At 35.3% G+C, this 20,113-nt stretch overlaps 2 protein-coding genes across 7 annotated transcripts in view; one reads left to right on the forward strand and one right to left on the reverse strand.

The window, feature by feature from the left end:
• Nucleotides 1–5,218, forward strand: part of FANCM (FA complementation group M) — a 59,474-nt gene extending 54,256 nt beyond the window's left edge. For all 3 annotated transcript variants that reach the window (XM_047736305.1, XM_047736304.1, XM_047736306.1), the window contains 3 exons: nucleotides 334–709; nucleotides 2,585–2,876; nucleotides 4,660–5,218. In XM_047736305.1, coding sequence (XP_047592261.1) covers nucleotides 334–709; nucleotides 2,585–2,876; nucleotides 4,660–4,798 — 807 coding nt within the window. In that variant the 3' untranslated portion in view covers nucleotides 4,799–5,218. The remainder of the gene's footprint in view (nucleotides 1–333; nucleotides 710–2,584; nucleotides 2,877–4,659) is intronic.
• Nucleotides 5,219–7,468: 2,250 nt separating this feature from the next.
• The window catches only part of MIS18BP1 (MIS18 binding protein 1), a 44,717-nt gene continuing 32,072 nt past the window's right edge, over nucleotides 7,469–20,113 (reverse strand). For 2 of the 4 annotated variants that reach the window (XM_047736307.1, XM_047736310.1), the window contains exons 11-16: nucleotides 18,663–18,844; nucleotides 17,756–17,916; nucleotides 14,716–14,864; nucleotides 10,502–10,586; nucleotides 8,543–8,597; nucleotides 7,469–8,362 (exon numbers count right to left, since the gene is read on the reverse strand). In XM_047736307.1, the coding sequence (XP_047592263.1) occupies nucleotides 8,259–8,362; nucleotides 8,543–8,597; nucleotides 10,502–10,586; nucleotides 14,716–14,864; nucleotides 17,756–17,916; nucleotides 18,663–18,844 (736 nt within the window). In that variant the 3' untranslated portion in view covers nucleotides 7,469–8,258. Of the gene's footprint in view, nucleotides 8,363–8,542; nucleotides 8,598–10,501; nucleotides 10,587–14,715; nucleotides 14,865–17,755; nucleotides 17,917–18,662; nucleotides 18,845–20,113 lie in introns of those variants that run through there. The other 2 variants (XM_047736308.1, XR_007128583.1) reach the window with 2 other exon arrangements.

Genomic DNA, 20,113 nt, shown 5'->3' on the forward strand with positions numbered 1-20,113 from the left:
GAGGCTCAACCCACTGAGCCACCCAGGTACCCGCTGTGTTTAACTTTTAACAGTGGCCAAACTATTTTACATTCCCACCAGCAATGTAGGTTCCAGTTTTTTCACATTCTGACAACACTTATTTTACTGTTTTGTTTTTCATTTTAGCCATCCTACTAGGTGTGAAGTGGTAGCTTGGTCCTTCATGTTACATAGTCACTTTGATCATGTTGAAGGAAGAAAAAAACAGTTAAAAAGAGGAAATAATATCAGTAAGGAAAATCAGTTTCAGGTGTTAGAAGTTTATGGTACAATATTTAACCTGATAGTTACCAATTTTTTCCACCTTTTCAGGTTGGTAGTACTCTGGAGGATTTGAGAACTTCTGTGGCAAATTGTTCCAATTCAAGACCACATTTGGCTGGCACATATGCTTCTCTTAGACTTCCACAGGAAGGCCAAATAACTTGTATTCTTGTAGATAGTTGTGAAATCACTTCTGGATCAGAAGTAATTTCTTCCCTAAGAGCAATTCATGGCTTACAAGTAGAGGTTTGTCCTCTTAATGGCTGTGATTACATTGTGAGCAACCGCATGGTGGTGGAAAGGAGGTCTCAATCTGAGATGTTAAATAGTATCAATAAGAACAAACTCATTGACCAGATCCAGTACCTACAGAGCATGTTTGAAAGAATATGTGTGATAGTGGAGAAGGACAGAGAAAAAACAGGTTTGTATTTTTAAATGTTTTTGTTTATATTATTTAATTCACTCTGCTATCAGGATTTGGAAACTCTTAAAGTACCTGACTCAAAAATGTCACTTTTATGTGTTTATATGAAGCCATAATGTTTTTCATTATTGTATTTATTTTATGCTATTATTATTACCTTCTTCATAAATAGGTTTATTTCTGGATTTTTTTAGTCATTGTGTTTAAAGGCAGTTTGAGAGTTAAAGGGTAAGAAATTGAAGGCAAGTAAACCAGTCATGCCTTTTTTTCAGGGGCTTCAGAAAGGATAGGACCTTAAGGCAGTAGTGGGGAAAAAGGAGGAGGATTTAGGGGATTTAGGAGGCAGGATTAGCAGTAGTTGGTGGAAGGAGGCAAGAATTACCCTTGAATCAACTGATTTCTTTCCCTGGGCACTAGGTAGTGGTGCTTTTTATTAATTATGATTATCAGAGAAGAGTAGATTTGAGGTATAAAGAGTGTTCAGTTGAATACTCAGGTGTTCTTATTAGGGAGCTGAAATGGGTGCATAGGAGCTTCAGTTATGGAATTTCTTTGGGTGATACCTACTTGAAGGGGGAGCCCTGAGAATGATTAAAAAGGTCATGGAATATGGAATCAGAAGACACTCTGAATTCTGTTGTCACAATAGCTATGTGACGTTGCGTTAACAAATCACTCCCTCTGAGGGGTTAATAATATACTTGTTCTATTCATTTTGTAATTATGAGGACTAAGAGAAATCATGCAGGCAGAAGGCCAGTATGGAAGAATTCAAGAGTTATACAGCCACACAGTATAAAGTAAAAGGAAATAATGTAGTTTATATAAAACACTGGGTTGGTAATTGAACATTGTACCTTTTTATCCCCATGCTGTCACTGGTAAACTATGTGGCCTTGGATAAGTCACTCTTTCAGTAGCCAAGTTTGTCTCTTTCTTTCCTTTTCTTTTTCTGATAAGTGACTTTTGATTAAGCTATCTCTTCAGTCTCTTAGTGCTAAAATTCTATAATTTCCTCTTTATCAAAATATCCTTTATAAAGGAAATAGATTTGGAATAAAAGGAAAGTAACATGGCAAAAGTTGCAGGAAAAAAGTTATGGAAAAAGTTTTGTTTTTCCGTAATGAAAAGTGCCCCCAAAAGGATGGAGGATAGAATATGAAAAGAAATGAATGGGAAAGGTAGGGAAGTAAGTTAATAGGTAAGAATTAAGGATGATGCTAAAATGGGTATGCAGGGGGCGCCTGGGTGGCTTGGTAGGTTAAAGCCTCTGCCTTCGGCTCAGGTCATGATCCCAGGGTCCTGGGATCGAGCCCCGCATCGGGCTCTCTGCTCCGCGGGGAGCCTGCTTCCCCCTCTCTCTCTGCCTGCCTCTCTGCCTACTTGTGATCTCTGTCTGTCAAATTTAAAAAATAAATAAATAAATAAATAAATAAAATAAAATAAAATGGGTATGCAGGGTTTTGAGTTACTCTTGAGATAAATATGTAAGATTTTATATCTGTTAAGCCAGTACTTGAGCTATTCATCAGTGCTAGCATTATGAATTTGAGAGATAATACGGTATTGGTGTTTAGGAATGAATTATCTAGGAATATGAGATCTCTCCTGCCGATTCATCTTTTTTATTCCAACTGAAGACCCTCCTAAAGATAATTCTTCCTATTTTATCTCCCAGATACTTGAGAATCACTAAATCTTCAGTTGAGGCTTTCTCATTAGCTTAATGGGTATGGATCTTGGGATTTTGATTATATGTAGTATTAATGATTCTACTTAAATGTAATTTACTAATTATAATTAATGAATTAATGAATTAATGTAAGTTGCTTAATGTAATTTAATGTACTTTCCTAAATATGAAATATTTAGGAGACACATCCAGGATGTTTAGGAGAACAAAGAGCTACGACAACTTGCTGAGTGCCTTAATTGGTGCTGGAATCCGAATTCTTTTCAGTTCCTGCCAAGAAGAAACTGCAGATTTGCTAAAGGAACTATCTTTACTAGAACAAAGAAAGAATGTTGGTATTCATGTTCCAACAGTGGTGAGCAGAAGTAAATGTGAGGCACTTCAATTTTATCTAAGTATTCCCAATATAAGTTACATAGCTGCATTAAATATGTGTCACCGGTTTTCTTCTGTGAAAAAGATGACTAACAGGTATGTCTGTTTTAATATTTTTATTTTTTTTAAGATTTTATTTATTTATTTGACACAGAGAGACACCAAGAGTGGGAACACAAGCCAGGGGAGTGGGAGAGGGAGAAGCAGGCTTCCTGCCAAGCCTGGAGCCTGAGGTGGGGCTCAATCCCAGTCATGACCTGAGCCAAAGGCAGAAACTTAATGACTTAGCCACCCAGGCGCCATGTTGTAATATTTTTGGATGGTTACTTTTAAATGATTCTTAGAAGTATTTCATAGAAATTTTAATTAAAAAAAAAGTAAAGATGTATAGCACCTGTTGAGATTATCTCATTCAGAAGACTTTTTGCTTGCCACTATGTTATAGCCACTGCATGAAGTTGAAGATCTTAATGGGGGGAAGAATTGCCTTTGGGAAACTTAGAGCCTTCTGGGAGCTAGAGAGACAGCTCTTATATTTGAGCTTGCTTTTTTTTTTTTTTTTAACGTACACAGTAAATCATTTATTATACAAATCACAGTTTTTAACAAAAGTAAAGATAAATTACAACTTTAAGCTACAAATTACACAGGTATTGCAATGAAATGCATAGGTGGTAAGGCTCACTTTGGATTCATCCCAAGAACATAAAAATGAACTTACTTTTTCTTAAAGTGAAAACTAAGCAGTTCCTTAACTTTACATTATTATGTCATCACAAGTACACCTTTCCATCAATATCCTTCTCTAGAAAAGAGATTGAGAGCTCATTGTCAAGGTAGAGCAATATTGTCCAGCAACATACTATCTCCACTGTCAAGGGCTACTTGTATTATAAGTTCCCCAATGTACTTTATTTATTTATTTTGCTTTTTAAAAATATCTATTTACTTATTTATTTTTATTTCTTTTCAGCATAACAGTATTCATTGTTTTTGCATCACACCCAGTGCTCCATGCAATACGTGCCCTCCTTAATACCCACCACCTGGCTCCCCCAACCTCCCACCCCTCGCCCCTTCAAAACCCTCGGGTTGTTTTTCAGAGTCCATAGTCTCTCATGGTTCACCTCCCCTTCCAATTTCCCTCAACTCCCTTCTCCTCTCCATCTCCCCTTGTCCTCCTGCTATTTGTTATGCTCCACAAATAAGTGAAACCATATGATAATTGACTCTCTCTGCTTGACTTATTTCACTCAGCATAATCTCTTCCAGTCCTATCTATGAGCTTGCATTTTTTTGTCCTCTTTTTTTAATTGTGTTATGTTAGTTACTATACATCATTAGTGGGGTTATTTTTGTTTTTGTTTTTATAAATATATATTTTTATCCCCAGGAATACAGGTCTGTGAATCACCAGGTTTACACACTTCACAGCACTCACCATAGACATCATTAGTGTTTGATGTAGTATTCCACAGTTCATTGTTTACATATAACACCCAGTGCTGCATGCAATATGTTCCCAACTTAATACCTGCCACGCCACCAGGCTTACCCATTCCCCCCACCCCTCTCCCCTCTAAACCTCTGAGTTTCTCAGAGTCTGGGCTGTTTAGTTTTGGAACTAGACAAATGTGACAGTTGCAAATTTTACAAGTTTTTGTCTATTATATTGCTTGAAAAAGAAGATTTCAGAAAATAGGTTAATTAAACCAAAGGCCCATGTGTAAAATAGTGAAATTATTTTTATATATGACTTTAAATATAGAGAATAACTGTTTTATTTAAACTCATGCTAAGGACATATTAACTCTTTTATGTTTGGTGTTCTTTAAGCAAATAAGATTAAATTATACAAAAGTTCTCATTTATTTTTCAGCTCACCTCAAGAAATCTCTTTATGTGCACAAGTAACTCATCAGAAGGCTGAGGAGATATACAGATATATTCACTATGTATTTGATGTGCAGATGTTACCAGATGGTCTTAACCAAGGTAGACTACAATCTGATGCATGATCATACTGCTCAGGTTTGGTTATGAAAAAGAACTCTCGCAATACTGAATGCACTTCAATAATCATTATTGTGGTTTGTGGTGATCAGTTTAAAATATATAAAAGTATAGTTTCATATCTATTTTATAGTGTGTACATTTTTATTTATATAATTATAATTATTTTAAAAGAAAACCTGATATTCAGTAATCATTTTGATTAACTAGATTATGAAACTTATTTATTGAATAAAAGAAGGTTTACTGAAGGTGCTTTTAAGAAAGTAAAAGCTTGAGATAGAGATGTATTTTAGAAAATTTCCAGAGATTATAGCACTGTACTTGCCATTTGTTAGCATAATAGGTTGAGGTGTCGGACTGCTGCCAACTTAATGGTCATAAATAATTTTCCTATATATAAATGATAATATCATAGAGAATATTTTAAATGTCCTGAGTCTATCTATATATTGGGTAAAATGTGAATGGTAGCTCTATCATGAGATAAGTGCTCCAGTTACTAGGAGAGATGAAAATTTAACTGAATATGATTATCTTATCAAAAGTGTCCTAATCAAGTATAGTCAAATCCTACTAGTATGAACTCCAACCTACACTGCTTTTTTTGTTGTTGAAATATCATATTCAAAGAAGTGGTGTATTAGCTTAGATTTGGGAAACTGGTTAGTATCAGATGAACTGTTGAATGTGGACTTCACTGTGCCCATAATAGTGTCTGTGATGCTATTAATATTTTAGGATGTCTCCATGTTTTTATCTGCAATATCTGAGGCCCTCCTAGTCAGTCCTTAACTATGGATCCCCCTCTCCCCCTCACGCCCCCCATTTAGAGTCTTTTATTCTCTGGTTGCCTCATTGTTTTCTTGTTACCCTGCAGAGTGGTGAACTAACCTCACAGTTGAGTTCTGCTTGCCTTACACCAGGCAGGGACTTCAGAGTTCACCTAATTCAAATTTCTTTGATCTTTTCTTATCAGGTGGAAATAAGGCCCACAAACAAGTGACTTATTCAAGTTTACTGGGAAATCTAGAACCAGAACCCAGGAACTAGAGACAGGTTCCCGCCCCCCCCCCCCCCCTTAAAAAGTTACTCTTAATTGTGAGCTTAGCTTCTTTGTGGTAGTATAAATTCTTAATTCTACTTAGAGCAGCAGATTTCATAGTTCTACTGTTCAATAATTCTGTCGAAGTGAGAAATTCTAAAAGTTACCGGCTCATGTGCAGGCATCGATTTATTTTTCTCTCAGGCTCAAATTTACCCTTTGGTATCTTGCTATAATGGGCTGGACTTTTTGAACATTTCTCCCTACAGTGGGCATGATTTAAGCTTTATCAGTAGAAGGAAGAAAGGGGCTTCTTTCTGGCTCCAGTTTGCTGTTCTGCTGCTGCTTACTCCTGCCACCTGTTGTCAGCGGTGCACGTGGGTGGGGACATTTCGTGGTACCATGCCCTAGCTGCATGCCAGAAGCATGCAGTTCCTCAACAACTTCCCACTGACCTGGGAATGATGACCACCTTGCAGCATCTCCCATGCAGACACCAGTGTGCTCAAATTCTTTGTGTCCAACCACCAGACAAAATATTTTATTAATTAACCTGGTGTGAGGGAGACAACCTAGAGGATTTTATTTATTTATGCTTGCTGTGTACAGAGCTCTATCCATATTTAAGCTGCAGTAGTCTTCTTTATACTTTCATTGGTAGCACTTAACTCTCAGCCCTACTGATTATTAATTCATCTTGAAGCCTACTTTTAAGTCTCCTTTGGAGGTTACTTTAAGGCTTACTAGCTTATCTTATGACCTAATGGAAAGAAATGGGACTAACCAGGTACCTGGCAGGTGGGATACAGTAAAGTAGACTAGGAAGGACACTGAATAAGTTCTAGCAGGACAAAGGGAATTGGGGAGGGGGGGAGGCCATACTTTTTGGTGTTAAGTCTGTGCTATATCAAAATTAGCCTTTTGTTTCCCATTATGGAATTTAAGTACCCTCTAACTCCTTAAAAACACTATCCATTAACATTAAACAGCATGGTATTATACCAAATATTGGCAATTTAAGTAATAAAACTGTATTTCACTAAGATAATCCCTTCAGTTGTTCCATTCTACATCTAAGTCTTTGTGGCAGAAACAATTATGAACTCAGTCTAATATCTCAGCAATATTCTTTTCAAATCTTGTGTTTCCAAAAGTTCAGTAGTTATACAACTGATTGTTACTGACTAAATTCTTAAGAAACAAGAAAATATATTTTTTACTAAAAGTTCTGAGAAGTTTTGAGGCAACAAGCTGAACCAATAACAAAGTGCATATTTATTTACTTTCTATGACCCAGTAATCAAACAATAACAACCAAAATACAAATGTTATAAAACCAAACCAAGTTTATTTGAACAGTCTAACTGGAGATAAAGGGTAAGTGAATATATACTATGACCACAGGAAAAATATTCTATGTCAAATTTCAAAATAGAGTGGCAAAATGAGCTAAATGTTTATTTCTAAAGGAGCTATCTGAAAAGAAAATGTTTACTATAACATGGTATATTAACTTCTTACAATTTAGTTCAACTACTTGAATGTTTGCCTAATCCAGTCTTTTTGAGACCAAATGTAAACCATGTCTGCATACGTAAATAAGGCGTAACGCAACAAAATTTGTTCTCTGAATCTAATAAAATACCGAAAAAGCAATAAGTTAAATTTATATAGGTTTCATAGGTATGGTAATCACAAGTTTTAAGAAAAAAAAAAACAGGAGAAAGAGTGTCACGTTAGTTTCAACAACATGTAATTTAAACATTAGATCAATTCTGGCTTGTATACCAAGTGATAACAAATGCTAACTCAGACATTTTCATGTACCCAGTATCCAGTACCCAGCAGTACAATCTACTTTTCATTCTCCCTCCCCAACCCTATCCCTAAAGGGTAGCAATATTTTCTTGGAAGCTTTTAAAAAATCTGTTTGGAACATGATTTTCTTAAAGTAAGCAGACTTGGATGCTTAAGCGAGACTTATCTAGAATTTTTTTTAAGATTTTATTTATTTGACAGAGATCACAAGTAGGCAGAGAGGCAGGCAGAGAGAGAAGGGGGAGAAGCAGGCCCCCTGTTGAGCAGAGAGCCCGCCGTGGGACTTGACCCCAGGACTCTGTGATCATGACCCGAGCCGAAGGCAGAGGCTCTAACCCCTGAGCCACCCAGGTACCCCTAGAATATTTTAATATTGCAGAAATTTACAAATATCTATACAAGCAAAACAACTGTCCTTATATTTTAGTAACCTGCCGCAATGAGCAATATTTACAGGAGGATGTTTTACTCTGAATACAAACTCCTAAAACCTTCCACAATTTCATATGGAGGTATGTTATAAGGAAAATACATGTATTTCAAAAGAAGATACAAATTATCTGCTTCTTGATAAAAATCCTGGAAATATTTTCTCATTTTTACTATGCAGAATCAGAATTTGAAAAATAATAATCTTTGTCTTCTTCATCTAAAGACTCCATAGCATTAGTGAAAAGTTTTCCAATACCAGAATTTTCTCCTAATTCTGTAAAGAGAAGTTTAATAAAGATTAATATACTTCTAAAAGTAATTTCAAAGAAACTGAAAAGAACTGAGAAATTGAATAGTTTAAGTCTGGCCCATTTGAGAGCAGTTAATTTCATGTACCATGTTAATAAAGAGGCTATCTTATAATAGATTAAGCTACAAAAGAAAAATAAATTACCTTTGTTAAACAGGGTTTCTTTCTTTGATGTTGGAGTTAAAAAATCAGTTTCAACCTGCAAGAGAGTTTATATTAATAGTAAATAGTACCTTCTGTGAATTCTGCCTCAAACATAGACAAAATAAGCATGCTTCATCCCAAGTACCTTGAACACATGCCTGTAATGATACCTAATCACATTATAATTATCTGTGAAATGTCTAATTTTAAGTTGAATTTATCTGGGGCAAGAATATTTATTCAGTGTTTTTCCCATTGCTGGCAAACATGACTTATAAGAAAATATTACAAACTAATGCTGCAGAGGTGACGGGAGAGTCTGTGGGCCTCTGGACAGTTGCCAAAATCTAAGTACTCAATCCATTACATTACACTAGCAAAATTTAAATTCTTGTCTAAAATGGTAACTTATATGACAAGTTTTAAATGTATAATACATACTTATTACATCAATGACTTTTAAACTTTTGGCCATGGCTGCCTATCTTTAAAAAATGAAAAGGAATAGGATAGAAAATATGACAGGGTATATCCACTGTACTAAAGGTAAATATAGTTCAAACTTTTCAGATACAAACCCATGATCAGATTGTGACATAAATGTACTTTTTCTTGTGAAATGAGTCAAAAACACTATTCTATCATTTAGCTCTCAAAATCATTCAAGGACACTAAACCCATGATTCCCACATCAATGATAACCATACGTGAATAAAATGAGATTAGAAAGGCCAAATAGCTTGTCTTATTATAAAGCTGGTACGGGAAGTCAAATCTTGAAATCAGAATTTTTAACACTAAATCCTTTGCTCTTTCTGTCCTCACACTAGCTACAAAATACTAGTCTGTGAAAAAATAGAACTAAATCACAAGGATATTATTATATTTCAGTAGATTGCTCCCATTTTGACCCATTAAGAAGAAAAGAAGTCCAGTACTGGTTAGGATGATATCAGAAATACAAAGAAATAAAAATTCTTAATGGGAAGGGTCCTTATAGATTTATCCATGTGAATAGACTAAGTGGATTAAGATCTTGCTACTACTCAGTATGGTCCATGGACAGCAACATTGGCATTATATCATCTGAAGCCTGTTAGAAATGCAGAAATCTCAAATCTACTGGATCCGAATCTGTTTAAGATCTCTTAATTGACTCTTGGCCACATTCGAGTTTGTGAAACAGTTGTCAAAACAACCCAACTTTTCACTGGTGAAACAGAGACTAGAAGCCAGCCAAGTCTTTCTCACTATGATGATTCCAGATCCTTTGCAATAAACTACAATTTCATTCTCTGGTCTCAGGAATGTCAGACTGGTAAAAGGAAATCTAAGAATCGTTGAGTCTGTCTGTACCCTCAATACTGGAGATTTCTTTTAAAGAATTTGGTCTCCAGGCTGATTTTTTTTTTTTTTTTTTAAAGATTTTATTTATCTGACAGAGAGAGATCACAAGTGGGCAGACAGGCAAGCAGAGAGAGAGAGAGGAGGAAGCAGGCTCCCCGCAGAGCAGAGAGCCTGATGTGGGACTCGATCCCAGGACCCTGAAATCATGACCTGAGCTTAAGGCAGAGGCTTAACCACTGAGCCACCCAGGTGCCCTCCAGGCTGATTTTAAGTATCTACCATTTCCTGTGGACAAAGGAAACCCACAGAGATTGGATAGGATTATGTAATCCCAATGTTTAGTTTACAAACTCTCTGAGAAGAATTATACTCTAGAGCAAGTGTGCAATATAAATATTTCAACATGGGTGAGGGAGGAAGAAATTGCTATAATCTGGTCAGAAGGATATACAATCAGGAGACAAGGTGGTTCTTCATTGTACCTCCATAAATAATAATCTCTTAGAGTAACTACTTTGAGGGCAAGAACTTTTACATATAACTCCCACAGTTTGCCATATATTATAGTTGTTCCATAAAGGTGATGAATAAATGAAGAATAAATAAACTTACTTTTTTCTTGATATTGCCCCAGACAATGCCACCTTTACTTCTATGGTTTTTTTGCATACGAAAGACATATTTATCACAATCATTCCTGTTTGAATACAAAATTTTAAGTCAACATTAACTATCATACTTCTCTCCACAGCTTGAATAGCAACTGACAAAATTAATTTAAAATGTGTTTTGATCTTTAAAAAGTACATTTTCTGGGGAAAAGTGTATCTTCTGGGAAGTATATATATATTTTTTCTGGGAAACAAAAGTAAAAATAAACTATTGGGACTACATCAAAATAACCAGCTTCTGCACAGAAAAGGAAACAATCAACAAAATTAAAAAGCAACCCACGGAAGAGGAGAAGATATCTGCAAGTGACATAGCTGATAAAGGGTTAGTATCCAAAATATATAAAGAACTTCTGCAACTCAACACCCAAAAAAGAAATAATCCAATTAAAAAGCAGGCAGAAGACATGAATAGACAGTTCCCCAATGACATCCAGATGGCCAACAAACACATGAAAAAAATGCTCAACATGACTGATCATCATGAAAATTCAAATCAAAAGTACAATGAGATATCACCTCACACCTGTCAGAATGAGTAAAATCAACACAAACAATAGGTATTGGTGGGGATGTGGAGAAAGGGGGAACTTCGTGCACTATTGGTGGGAATGCAAACTGGTACAGCCACTGTGAAAAATAGTACAGAGGTTCCACAAAAGGTTAAAAATAGAGCTACTCTATGATCCAGCTATGGCACTACTGGGTGTTTATCCAAAGAATACAAAAATATTAATTCAAAGGGATACTGCACTGCAATGTTTAGAGCAACATCACCTACAATAGCCAAATCATAGAAACAGCCCAAGTATCCATCAATTGATGAATAAAGAAAATGTGGCCTATATATAAAATTGAATATAACTTAGCCATAAAAAAGATTAAAATCTCCATTTGCAACAACACGGATGTAGCCAGAAAGCATGTTAAGCAAAGTAAGAGAAAGACAAATAACCATGTGATTTCACTCATACTTGGAATTTAGGAAACAAAAGAGATGAACTGGGGGGTGGGGTGGGAAAAGGCAAACCAGGAAACAGATTCTTAACTATAGAGAACAAACTGATGGTTACCAGAAGGGAGGTAGATGGGGGAGGGATGGGCTAAATGGGTGATGGGGACTAAGGAGCATACTTGTGATAAGCACTGGGTGTCGTATGGAAGTACTGAATCACTATATTGTACACCTGAAACTAATATTAATCTGTATGTTAGCTAACTAGAGTTTAAATAAAAACTTAAAAACAGGAAAGTATATTTGTCTTTTCCATTCTTTTTTTTTTTTTTAAAGATTTATTTATTTAACAGAAAGCACAAGTAGGCAGAGGGAGGGAGAGCGAGAGAGAGAGAGAGCAGGCTCCCTGCTGAACAGAGAGCCTGATGCAGGGCTCAATTCCAGGACCCTGAGACCCTGACCTGAGCCGAAGGCAGAGGCTTAACCCACTGAGCCATACAGGTGCCCCTGTCTTTTCCATTCTTAAGACAACAGTTTACTAATGGAAATGGACAAAATGCTTCAACCTAACATTTTAAAGGAAACACTGAGTAAGAATATTCTAGGAAATTATGGTTTTGCTTATTGCTCATTGTCCCATTGGTGCTCTTTCCAATCATTATCTTGCTCTCTTTTCCAAAATTCACTGAGATGACTTGTCCCTGGACTCCCTTTAAGACCTCTCACTCCTTTCTACTGTTCATTTCCTTCCCTATCCAGATTGAATCTTACAGTTAGCCACTTTAAGGATATACCTGGTGATGAAAATCCTCAATTTATAGCTTCCAACTAAATATCAAGTCGTTTCTTTTTAGTTTATTTTTCCCCTTCTCATTCTTAGCAAATACTTGGCTCAATTTATAGACACAAACTGAACCTAAACAGATTGGCTGTTCCCATTTCTCTCTACAGTTTGTAGTCTTGCTCATGACAGTAAATACCAACTGAACACCAATTCTAATTCTCTCTCTTGAGTTCAAGATCCTTTATGATCAATTATCCTTTCCTTTATGATAATCTGGAAGCAACCATAAAGCTATGACATGTTGAAATTTCTAAATATATGACTGTATTAAGGTATTAATGTGAACCACACACACTGCTGTATAGCTAATGAATAAGCCTGGCCAGCTGTTCAGGATCAGCATCCTGTGAGCCTGCTGTCCTGTACATAAAAGTCACTTCTGAAGTGATAAAAACTGTTTCATTATTTAAAATAAAAAGGAAGCCAACTATTAGAGATGGTGAGTCAAGACAGTGTAGAGGCCTAGGAAACTCATTTTTTCAAAGTTTTGGGAAATATATTCATGATATTAATGAGTCTGCCATGTGTTCCACTGGGGGGAAAAAAAGATGTATTGCCATCATTGTAAAAGTGATATAATTAAAAAACAAAACAAAACAAAAACCAACCCAAAACCAAAACCCATTCAGTGAGGGATAATAGCTAGTGATGTTTTTAGTCAAGAAATTTCCTCTCTGAATATGTTATGCAAATTGGGATACTGTTTATAATCTATAATCAACTGAACATTATTATTTGTTGTTAAAAATTCCTTGAAGGTTGGGGTGCCTGGGTGGCTCAGTAGGTTAAAGCCTCTGCCTTCAGCTCGGGTCATGATCTCAGGGTCCTGGGATCAAGCCCTGCATCGGGCTCTCTGCTCAGTGGGGAGCCTGCTTCCTACCCCTACCACCTGCCTCTCAGCCTACTTCTGATCTCTGTCAAATAAATAAATAAAATCTTAAAAAAAAAATTCTTTGAAGGCATGATTTTTAATTGTTACATATTATTCTATTATATGGACAAATTCTACTTTCTTAACTTTATTGGACATTTAGGTCATTTCCATATTTTCAGTATTGTTTCATAATGAACACCTTTGTTCATACAGATGTACATATATACTTCCCCAAATACATTTCCTTATAAAATGACTGACAAAATTCAAGGGCCAAAGGGATAAATATTTTAAAATTTTTGATGATTTGACAAAGTACTTACCAAAAACTTTGTCCAAAATTATACTCTCAATATACTTTCACTTGCAATGAATACCAAATCAAAAATAAACCAAAAATAATTTGTGGAATACTGGGGGAAAATTATGTTTTTACCAAATAAATGCAAATTAAAATTTCACTAAGCTTCAAGAGAGGACTGAATACTTTTTTTTCATAGTCATTATTATTTGGCTTCTGCCTCAAAACCATGGAAATTACTGTTCATAAAATCAGCATTGTCCTGCTTGATTATCAAATGGAATGGCTTATTTTCAGGCCTCTTATTTATTACTTTCCATCTTTTCTCTGTGTTATTGAATTGTTGGTCACCCCTGATTTTTCTTAATTTTATTTATATTTCAAGTAGTTCCTGTATTCACATAGTTCAAAATTCAAAAAGTTTCCCTCTTATTCTCATCTCCAAGTGATCTTAGTTCCTTTTTGTAGGGATCATTAATGTTTTCAGTTTCTTATATATTCTTCTAGATATATTTAATAAAAGGAAAGCAATTACATATATATGTATACACACACACACACACATATATATGCACATACAACATATGCAAGTACACACACAGCCAAATAATTCACTGCATCTAACTTTTTTCACTTACTATACTAATTTACCTTCTCACTAGTAATGCATGAGAATGGCTTTCCTTTCCTCTTAATTTTTAGGAGTGCTGCATTAGGAAAATTAGCCTTTTCCTTTGATGAATTCCATATATTCTCTTGACAGATCACTGTTTATATCTTTTTTCTTCACTGTTTATCTTTTGATTGCTTATGGTGGTTGGTAGGGGAAAACTGTTTACCTGGTTGACTTTATGATTCTTTTTGTTAGTGTCTTCTGAGTCTTGCATCATAGTTTGAAAATACTTTTACTAATCAATGATTATCAAATAATCCTGCAAGGTTTCTTAAGGTATATTTTATAGTGTTATATGTTATGCAAAACTTTGATCCATTTGGAATTTTCCTGATGTAAAGTGTGAGCTGTGTCCCTATACTGTCCCTACTTATTCATCCTTGACTTTTAAGAACTATTCTTTCTTGATTTTTTTCAATGATAACTCTTCTTATTACTGACATCTACTATCCAACTCATCAAATTTTAAATGCTGATGAGAGAATTACAGTATCATATGCCTATTTACCTATTTATAGAGGCTAGCATGCCAGGACTGACATGTTGACACTGAGGAGTTTTTGCCAATGGAAAGACAACTGATGATGGAGTTGTTGGATTTTTGTCCATACTTGGCAGAATATCATCCTCTTCTGCACTGTCCTGGAGACTTGGCAACTAGAAAACAAATATTTATTACCAGCCAGCAGACAACCCTAAAAATGGCATTTCTCATTATCACTAAATGTTTTGGGGTGGGCTAATAAGTTGTTTTCCTCCTTAAATTTTCCAGCTGAGACAACATATTAGTGGTTACAGAACAGTGCCTTGGCCTTTAAAAAATTTTGGTTCTATTGTGTTAAACAGAGACAATGACGCCTATTTCTAAAAGTTGTGTAAAGACCAGGAGTCAGCAAATGTTTCCTGTAAAGGGTCAGTATATATTTTAGGCTTTGTGGACCTCACAGTCTCTGTCCCAAATACTCTGCTGTTGTACCATGAAAGGGGACATAGCTGAGTAAACAATGAACATGTCTGTGTTCTAATAAAATTTTTTGTTTCTAAAAAATGTGGCCTGTCAGATTTGACCCATGGGTCATGGTTTGCTTACCTCTGTGTAAACAGAACAAAATAGAACTAACTCATTGATTATTATGCTTGGCACTTAATAGGAATTCAAGCAATATTAAACTTTTGTGTATATATATATTTCCAATAAACAATTCAATCCTTCATTAAGATTTTACCTTCCGTTACATTAAAACCTTAGAGAAACCTGAAATGATGGTAGAATTATATAAAGGATATAACCCCTAAAGGACCATGGCTGTTATGTAGGAAACACAGTAAGAGCCTCAGATGGCTCCCTTAAAATACCTTCCTTTATTTGTGTAGGCTAAAAGACCCCAGAAAATGATGTTACTAAATTCTTAAAGCATTGTGTAGCTTTTTAGTATTGGAGATGATGTAACAATATTAAGAAATGAGTAAATTTAAAAAAAAAAAGTAAATTTAAAAATTACCCCTGAAGTTTAGCTCACTAAAACAAAACAACTCTTTGAATTTTTACACTTCAATCAGTTGTCTATATCTATCCATTTCTGCATTAATCTTAATACTCTTTAACATTTACATTTACATCCAAGACATAGTCTCAAATTTGCAATTAATATTTATATTGTATTTGTTTATAAGGAGCAACCTTACTCTCTCTCTCTATATGTATGTATGTATGTATATATGTATGTATGTGTGTGTGTGTGTGTATGTATGTATGTATATATATATATAGCTTCCAGTTTGCTACTGTAAAGATAAACCTACCATGAATATCTTTGTCAAGATTTTTGGCTTCGGGGTGCCTGGGTGGCTCAGTTGGTTGAGCATCTGCCTTTAGCTTGGGTCATGATCTCAAGGTCCTGGGAATGAGCCCCACACTGGACTCTGCTCAGTGGGGAGGCTGGCTCTCCCTCTCACTCTCCCTCTCTGCTCTCCTTCTCTCAAATAAATAAAATCTTAAAAAAAAATAGATTTTTGGCTTCTTTTGAATTTCTTAGGATAAATTCCAATGAATACAATTAATCTAATGGTTCTTTAACAAGACCATGATGCTTTCCAAAAGGTATGATTCATTTTACATCCACTGCTGTATGGCTACATCATTATCTCCACTGCTTTTGTTAGTGGATATTTTAACTCATTTTTACAAAAGATTCTGTAACTTAGAATATATACATATACTTAGTTTTCTTTTGATTGTAAGCTAATATAACCACCTCCCCAAATAGTCTTTTGAAATTTTTTCATGCCCACTTTTTCCCTGCAATCTTGACATTTTGTTTTATAATTTTTAAACATTTTTTTAATAAACATATAATGTATTATCAGCCCCAGGGGTACAGGTCTGTGAATCATCAGGTTTACACACTTCACAGCACTCACCATAGCATATACCCTCCCCAATTTGACATGTTTTTTTTTAAAGATTATATTTATCTGAGAGAGAGAGAGAGAAACAGCAAACATGAGTGGGGGGAGGGGCAAAGGGAGAGGGAGAAGCAGATGCCCCACTGAGCAGGGATCCTGACTCAGGGCTGGATCCTGGGACCTTGAGATCATGACCTGAGCCAAAGTCAGACATTTAACTTAACTGACTAAGCGACCCAGGCACCCCTTGACAAATTTTATTAATTTTAGTAACACCTGAATTAATTATAAACACTGGCATTATATTTTGTAAATATTTTTTCCCAATTGCTGAAGTTTTTATATTTTTTATAGATTTTATTTATTTATTTGACAGAGAGAGAGACAGCACAAGTAGGCAGAGCAGCAGGCAGAGGGAGAGGGAAAAGCAGGCTCCTCGCTGAGCAGGGAGCCCGACATGGGGCTGGATCCCAGGACCTGGGATCACAACCTGAACCAAAGGCAGTGCCTTAACAAACTGAGCCACCCAGGTGCCCCCAACTGCTGAAGTTTTTAATTATGATTTTTCATACTATAAAAATTCATTTATACAAATGTCAAATTTGTGTGCCATTAAATCCCTCCACTGTATTTACTATACAGTACATAATAATTTTATGTTTGCCTCATTGCATCTGAAATTTTAAATATATACATTTAGCCTATTTTAACATTTCTGGGTTTTCAATTTGGCTCTATACCCATTACCTTTGAAACTCACTGAAGTGTAGAGTCTGGACACTGATGAGAAAAGCCTGTACTGGCAGACTGCTTCCTATACTATACTTTGAGTCATGTCTGTGGACATGTCCTTGGCCTAAATATTAGGGATGAACACTAACCATATACAAAAATGAAAGATAGGGGCGCCTGGGTGGCTCAGTGGGTTAAAGCCTCTGCCTTCGGCTCAGGTCATGATCCCAGGGTCTTGGGATTGAGCCCCGCATTGGACTCTCTGCCTGGCAGGGAGCCTGCTTCCTCCTCTCTCTCTGCCTGCCTGTGATCTCTGTCTGTCAAATAAATAAATAAAATCTTTAAAAAAAAAAAAGATGTAAAAAGTCAATATAAAGAAAGCAATGATTTCATGCACTTAAGACACTTACCAGTACTCTTTGATTCTGCAAAGGTGTTGTACTGAAAAAATCATCATGATCATCTTTTGGCAACTGTTCCAGAAAATCCCTCATTTGCTGCTTTCTTTTAAGAGTTCCCACTTTGGCAGTTATCTTAATAATTTGCTTCTTATCAGCATCAACTATCTTGCCTTAGGAGTCAGCAAAACATTGATAAGGATTTGGTCATTTACAGTAACTGCTCTAATTAAGTTAACAGACTTTGTAAAATCTAAATTGTATATTTATATTAAGTAAATGCATCCTCTATTAATACATCTCCTATGTAACAGAAGATTCTTTCTGTATTGGGATCTATGCAATATAATTAGCCCACAGAATACTCATGAAGAAACTACATAAGATCAGCCAGGGTGAGGTGGAAAATGTCTTTACCCAGTGGGAAAGAAAGGTTACTTCCTACATTCCCTTTGCTGAATGCTTAATTTATTGATTTTGTTATTGAATCAACCTTATTGAATTAGGACAGGGATAGAATATTTCCAAAGCTTAGTATAAGCTATGTCATAAACCTTGAGCAGGAATGTGTACTCCTGGGGAATATGAAAAATAAGTTTAATTTGAATTTTATTATGAATTTCTAGGGGGCCCTAACCAAGTGGCCTCAAATTAGACTCTTAGAAAAATAAACCAGATACTGAAATCTCTGAATCTAACTGGAGATTTTCTAGAATAAATTCAAAGCATAAGTCTGCTAAGGCTACTATTGATGGGATTAACTATCTACATAAGACTTAAAAAAATTCAACAGATGATCTTTAGAATTCTTTCTAGGTATAAAATTTGGAGAAAATACCTGTAAGATGACAATACAAAGATAAATATATCTAGTGAGTGACTAGAAATCAATACTGAGAACGAGGAAAAAACAATTTACAAAGGTTACCATTTTGGCCTTTGGGACTAACTGTTTTTTTCTTAGTGACAGGTTTCTGGGATCCTTTTTCTCTGGGATCTTCCATGTATTTCCTCTGGCATTCTTCAGCAGATCGAGAACCTACAGCCATAGCTACATCTGACCAGAAACCAGGTTTGTGCTTTGGAAGGGATGCAAAAGCACTACAGAAGACCAAAACCAGTTGAAGAACAAGAAATTCAAATTAATAAAAACAACTTCATGAATGGATACCACTAAACCAATGAGACTTACTGAGCTAAAGGAATTTTAACCAAAACCATTCTAGATAACTGGGAAGAAGAAACTATTTCTTCCATTCAGTAACTTAAGTGTTTAAAATATGAAGATGTAATTTTACATATTTGGTAGGTATCTTCTATTTTGTTGTATTCTATGAAACCTGAAATTCATCTCAGGTCTCTCAACATCTTTTTCCTAAGTCTAACTATCAGTGATCTGATCTTCTGGGGGACTCTAGCATGACTAATCTTACTGGTGCTAAGTATATTGGAGAATGAGCTCTTAGTTGCTATATATTCTCAAGTTATAAATTCTTATTAAAAAGTGTTATTCTTGCTCTCATTCTATCATAATTTACAGATACAATATTTTATATATAAATGAGGGAAATAAAAATTGAAAGAAAAAAAACTGTCAATATAAGGTAGTCACCAAATTTAATAAATGGGTTATATTCTGAAAGTTTATTTGTAAATATTTAGAAACTGGTACACATATTCCTGCTTTCCTCCCCCCCCCAAATAGATTTTACATATTGTGGTTAAGCTGACAGTTCAGCCAGAAAAGATCTACTTAACTCATCAATTAACCTATACAGCATTATGCTGGTAAATTTTAAAAACCAGCCCTCTGGGATTAAAAAGTCCTTTATTCATAGGGTTTTGCCAATTTCCATATGGTAAATACCTCTATTGTGGCTGATTTTAAGCTACCAACATAATGTCCCTGAATGTGCAGTAAGAAATGTGTGATAAGACACAATTATACAGGATTTCCACCATATAGATATAATTGATGTAAAGAACCTTAAGGCATAGACAGTAATAATAAAATGCAGTAAAATAATTAGGAAATAATGAGTTTAGGGTATTACTTAATAAATTTATCTAATTGTAAATCTATATGAATCAGCTCTTGTGAAAGGACAAGTTGACTATAGAATACTACTCACTCCGTGCATAAAAGGAAGACAAATACTTACAAGCATTAAACACTAACGAATGCTCCACTTTTTGCACAGTTAATCATTCCACAGGTGTTCTAAAGTGAAGAACTAAAAGGATTGGGAGGCTCAGGCTTCCCTATTGTGTACATCGTTAGTTTGCAAGTGTAGAACTGCCAGGACTATTTGTCATAATAAAAATACTTAATGCATTTAATTAGTCTATAATTAACACATCTCTACTTTA

The sequence above is a fragment of the Lutra lutra genome, chromosome 7, assembly GCF_902655055.1.
Source record: "Lutra lutra chromosome 7, mLutLut1.2, whole genome shotgun sequence".
Classification (NCBI taxonomy): domain Eukaryota; kingdom Metazoa; phylum Chordata; class Mammalia; order Carnivora; family Mustelidae; genus Lutra; species Lutra lutra.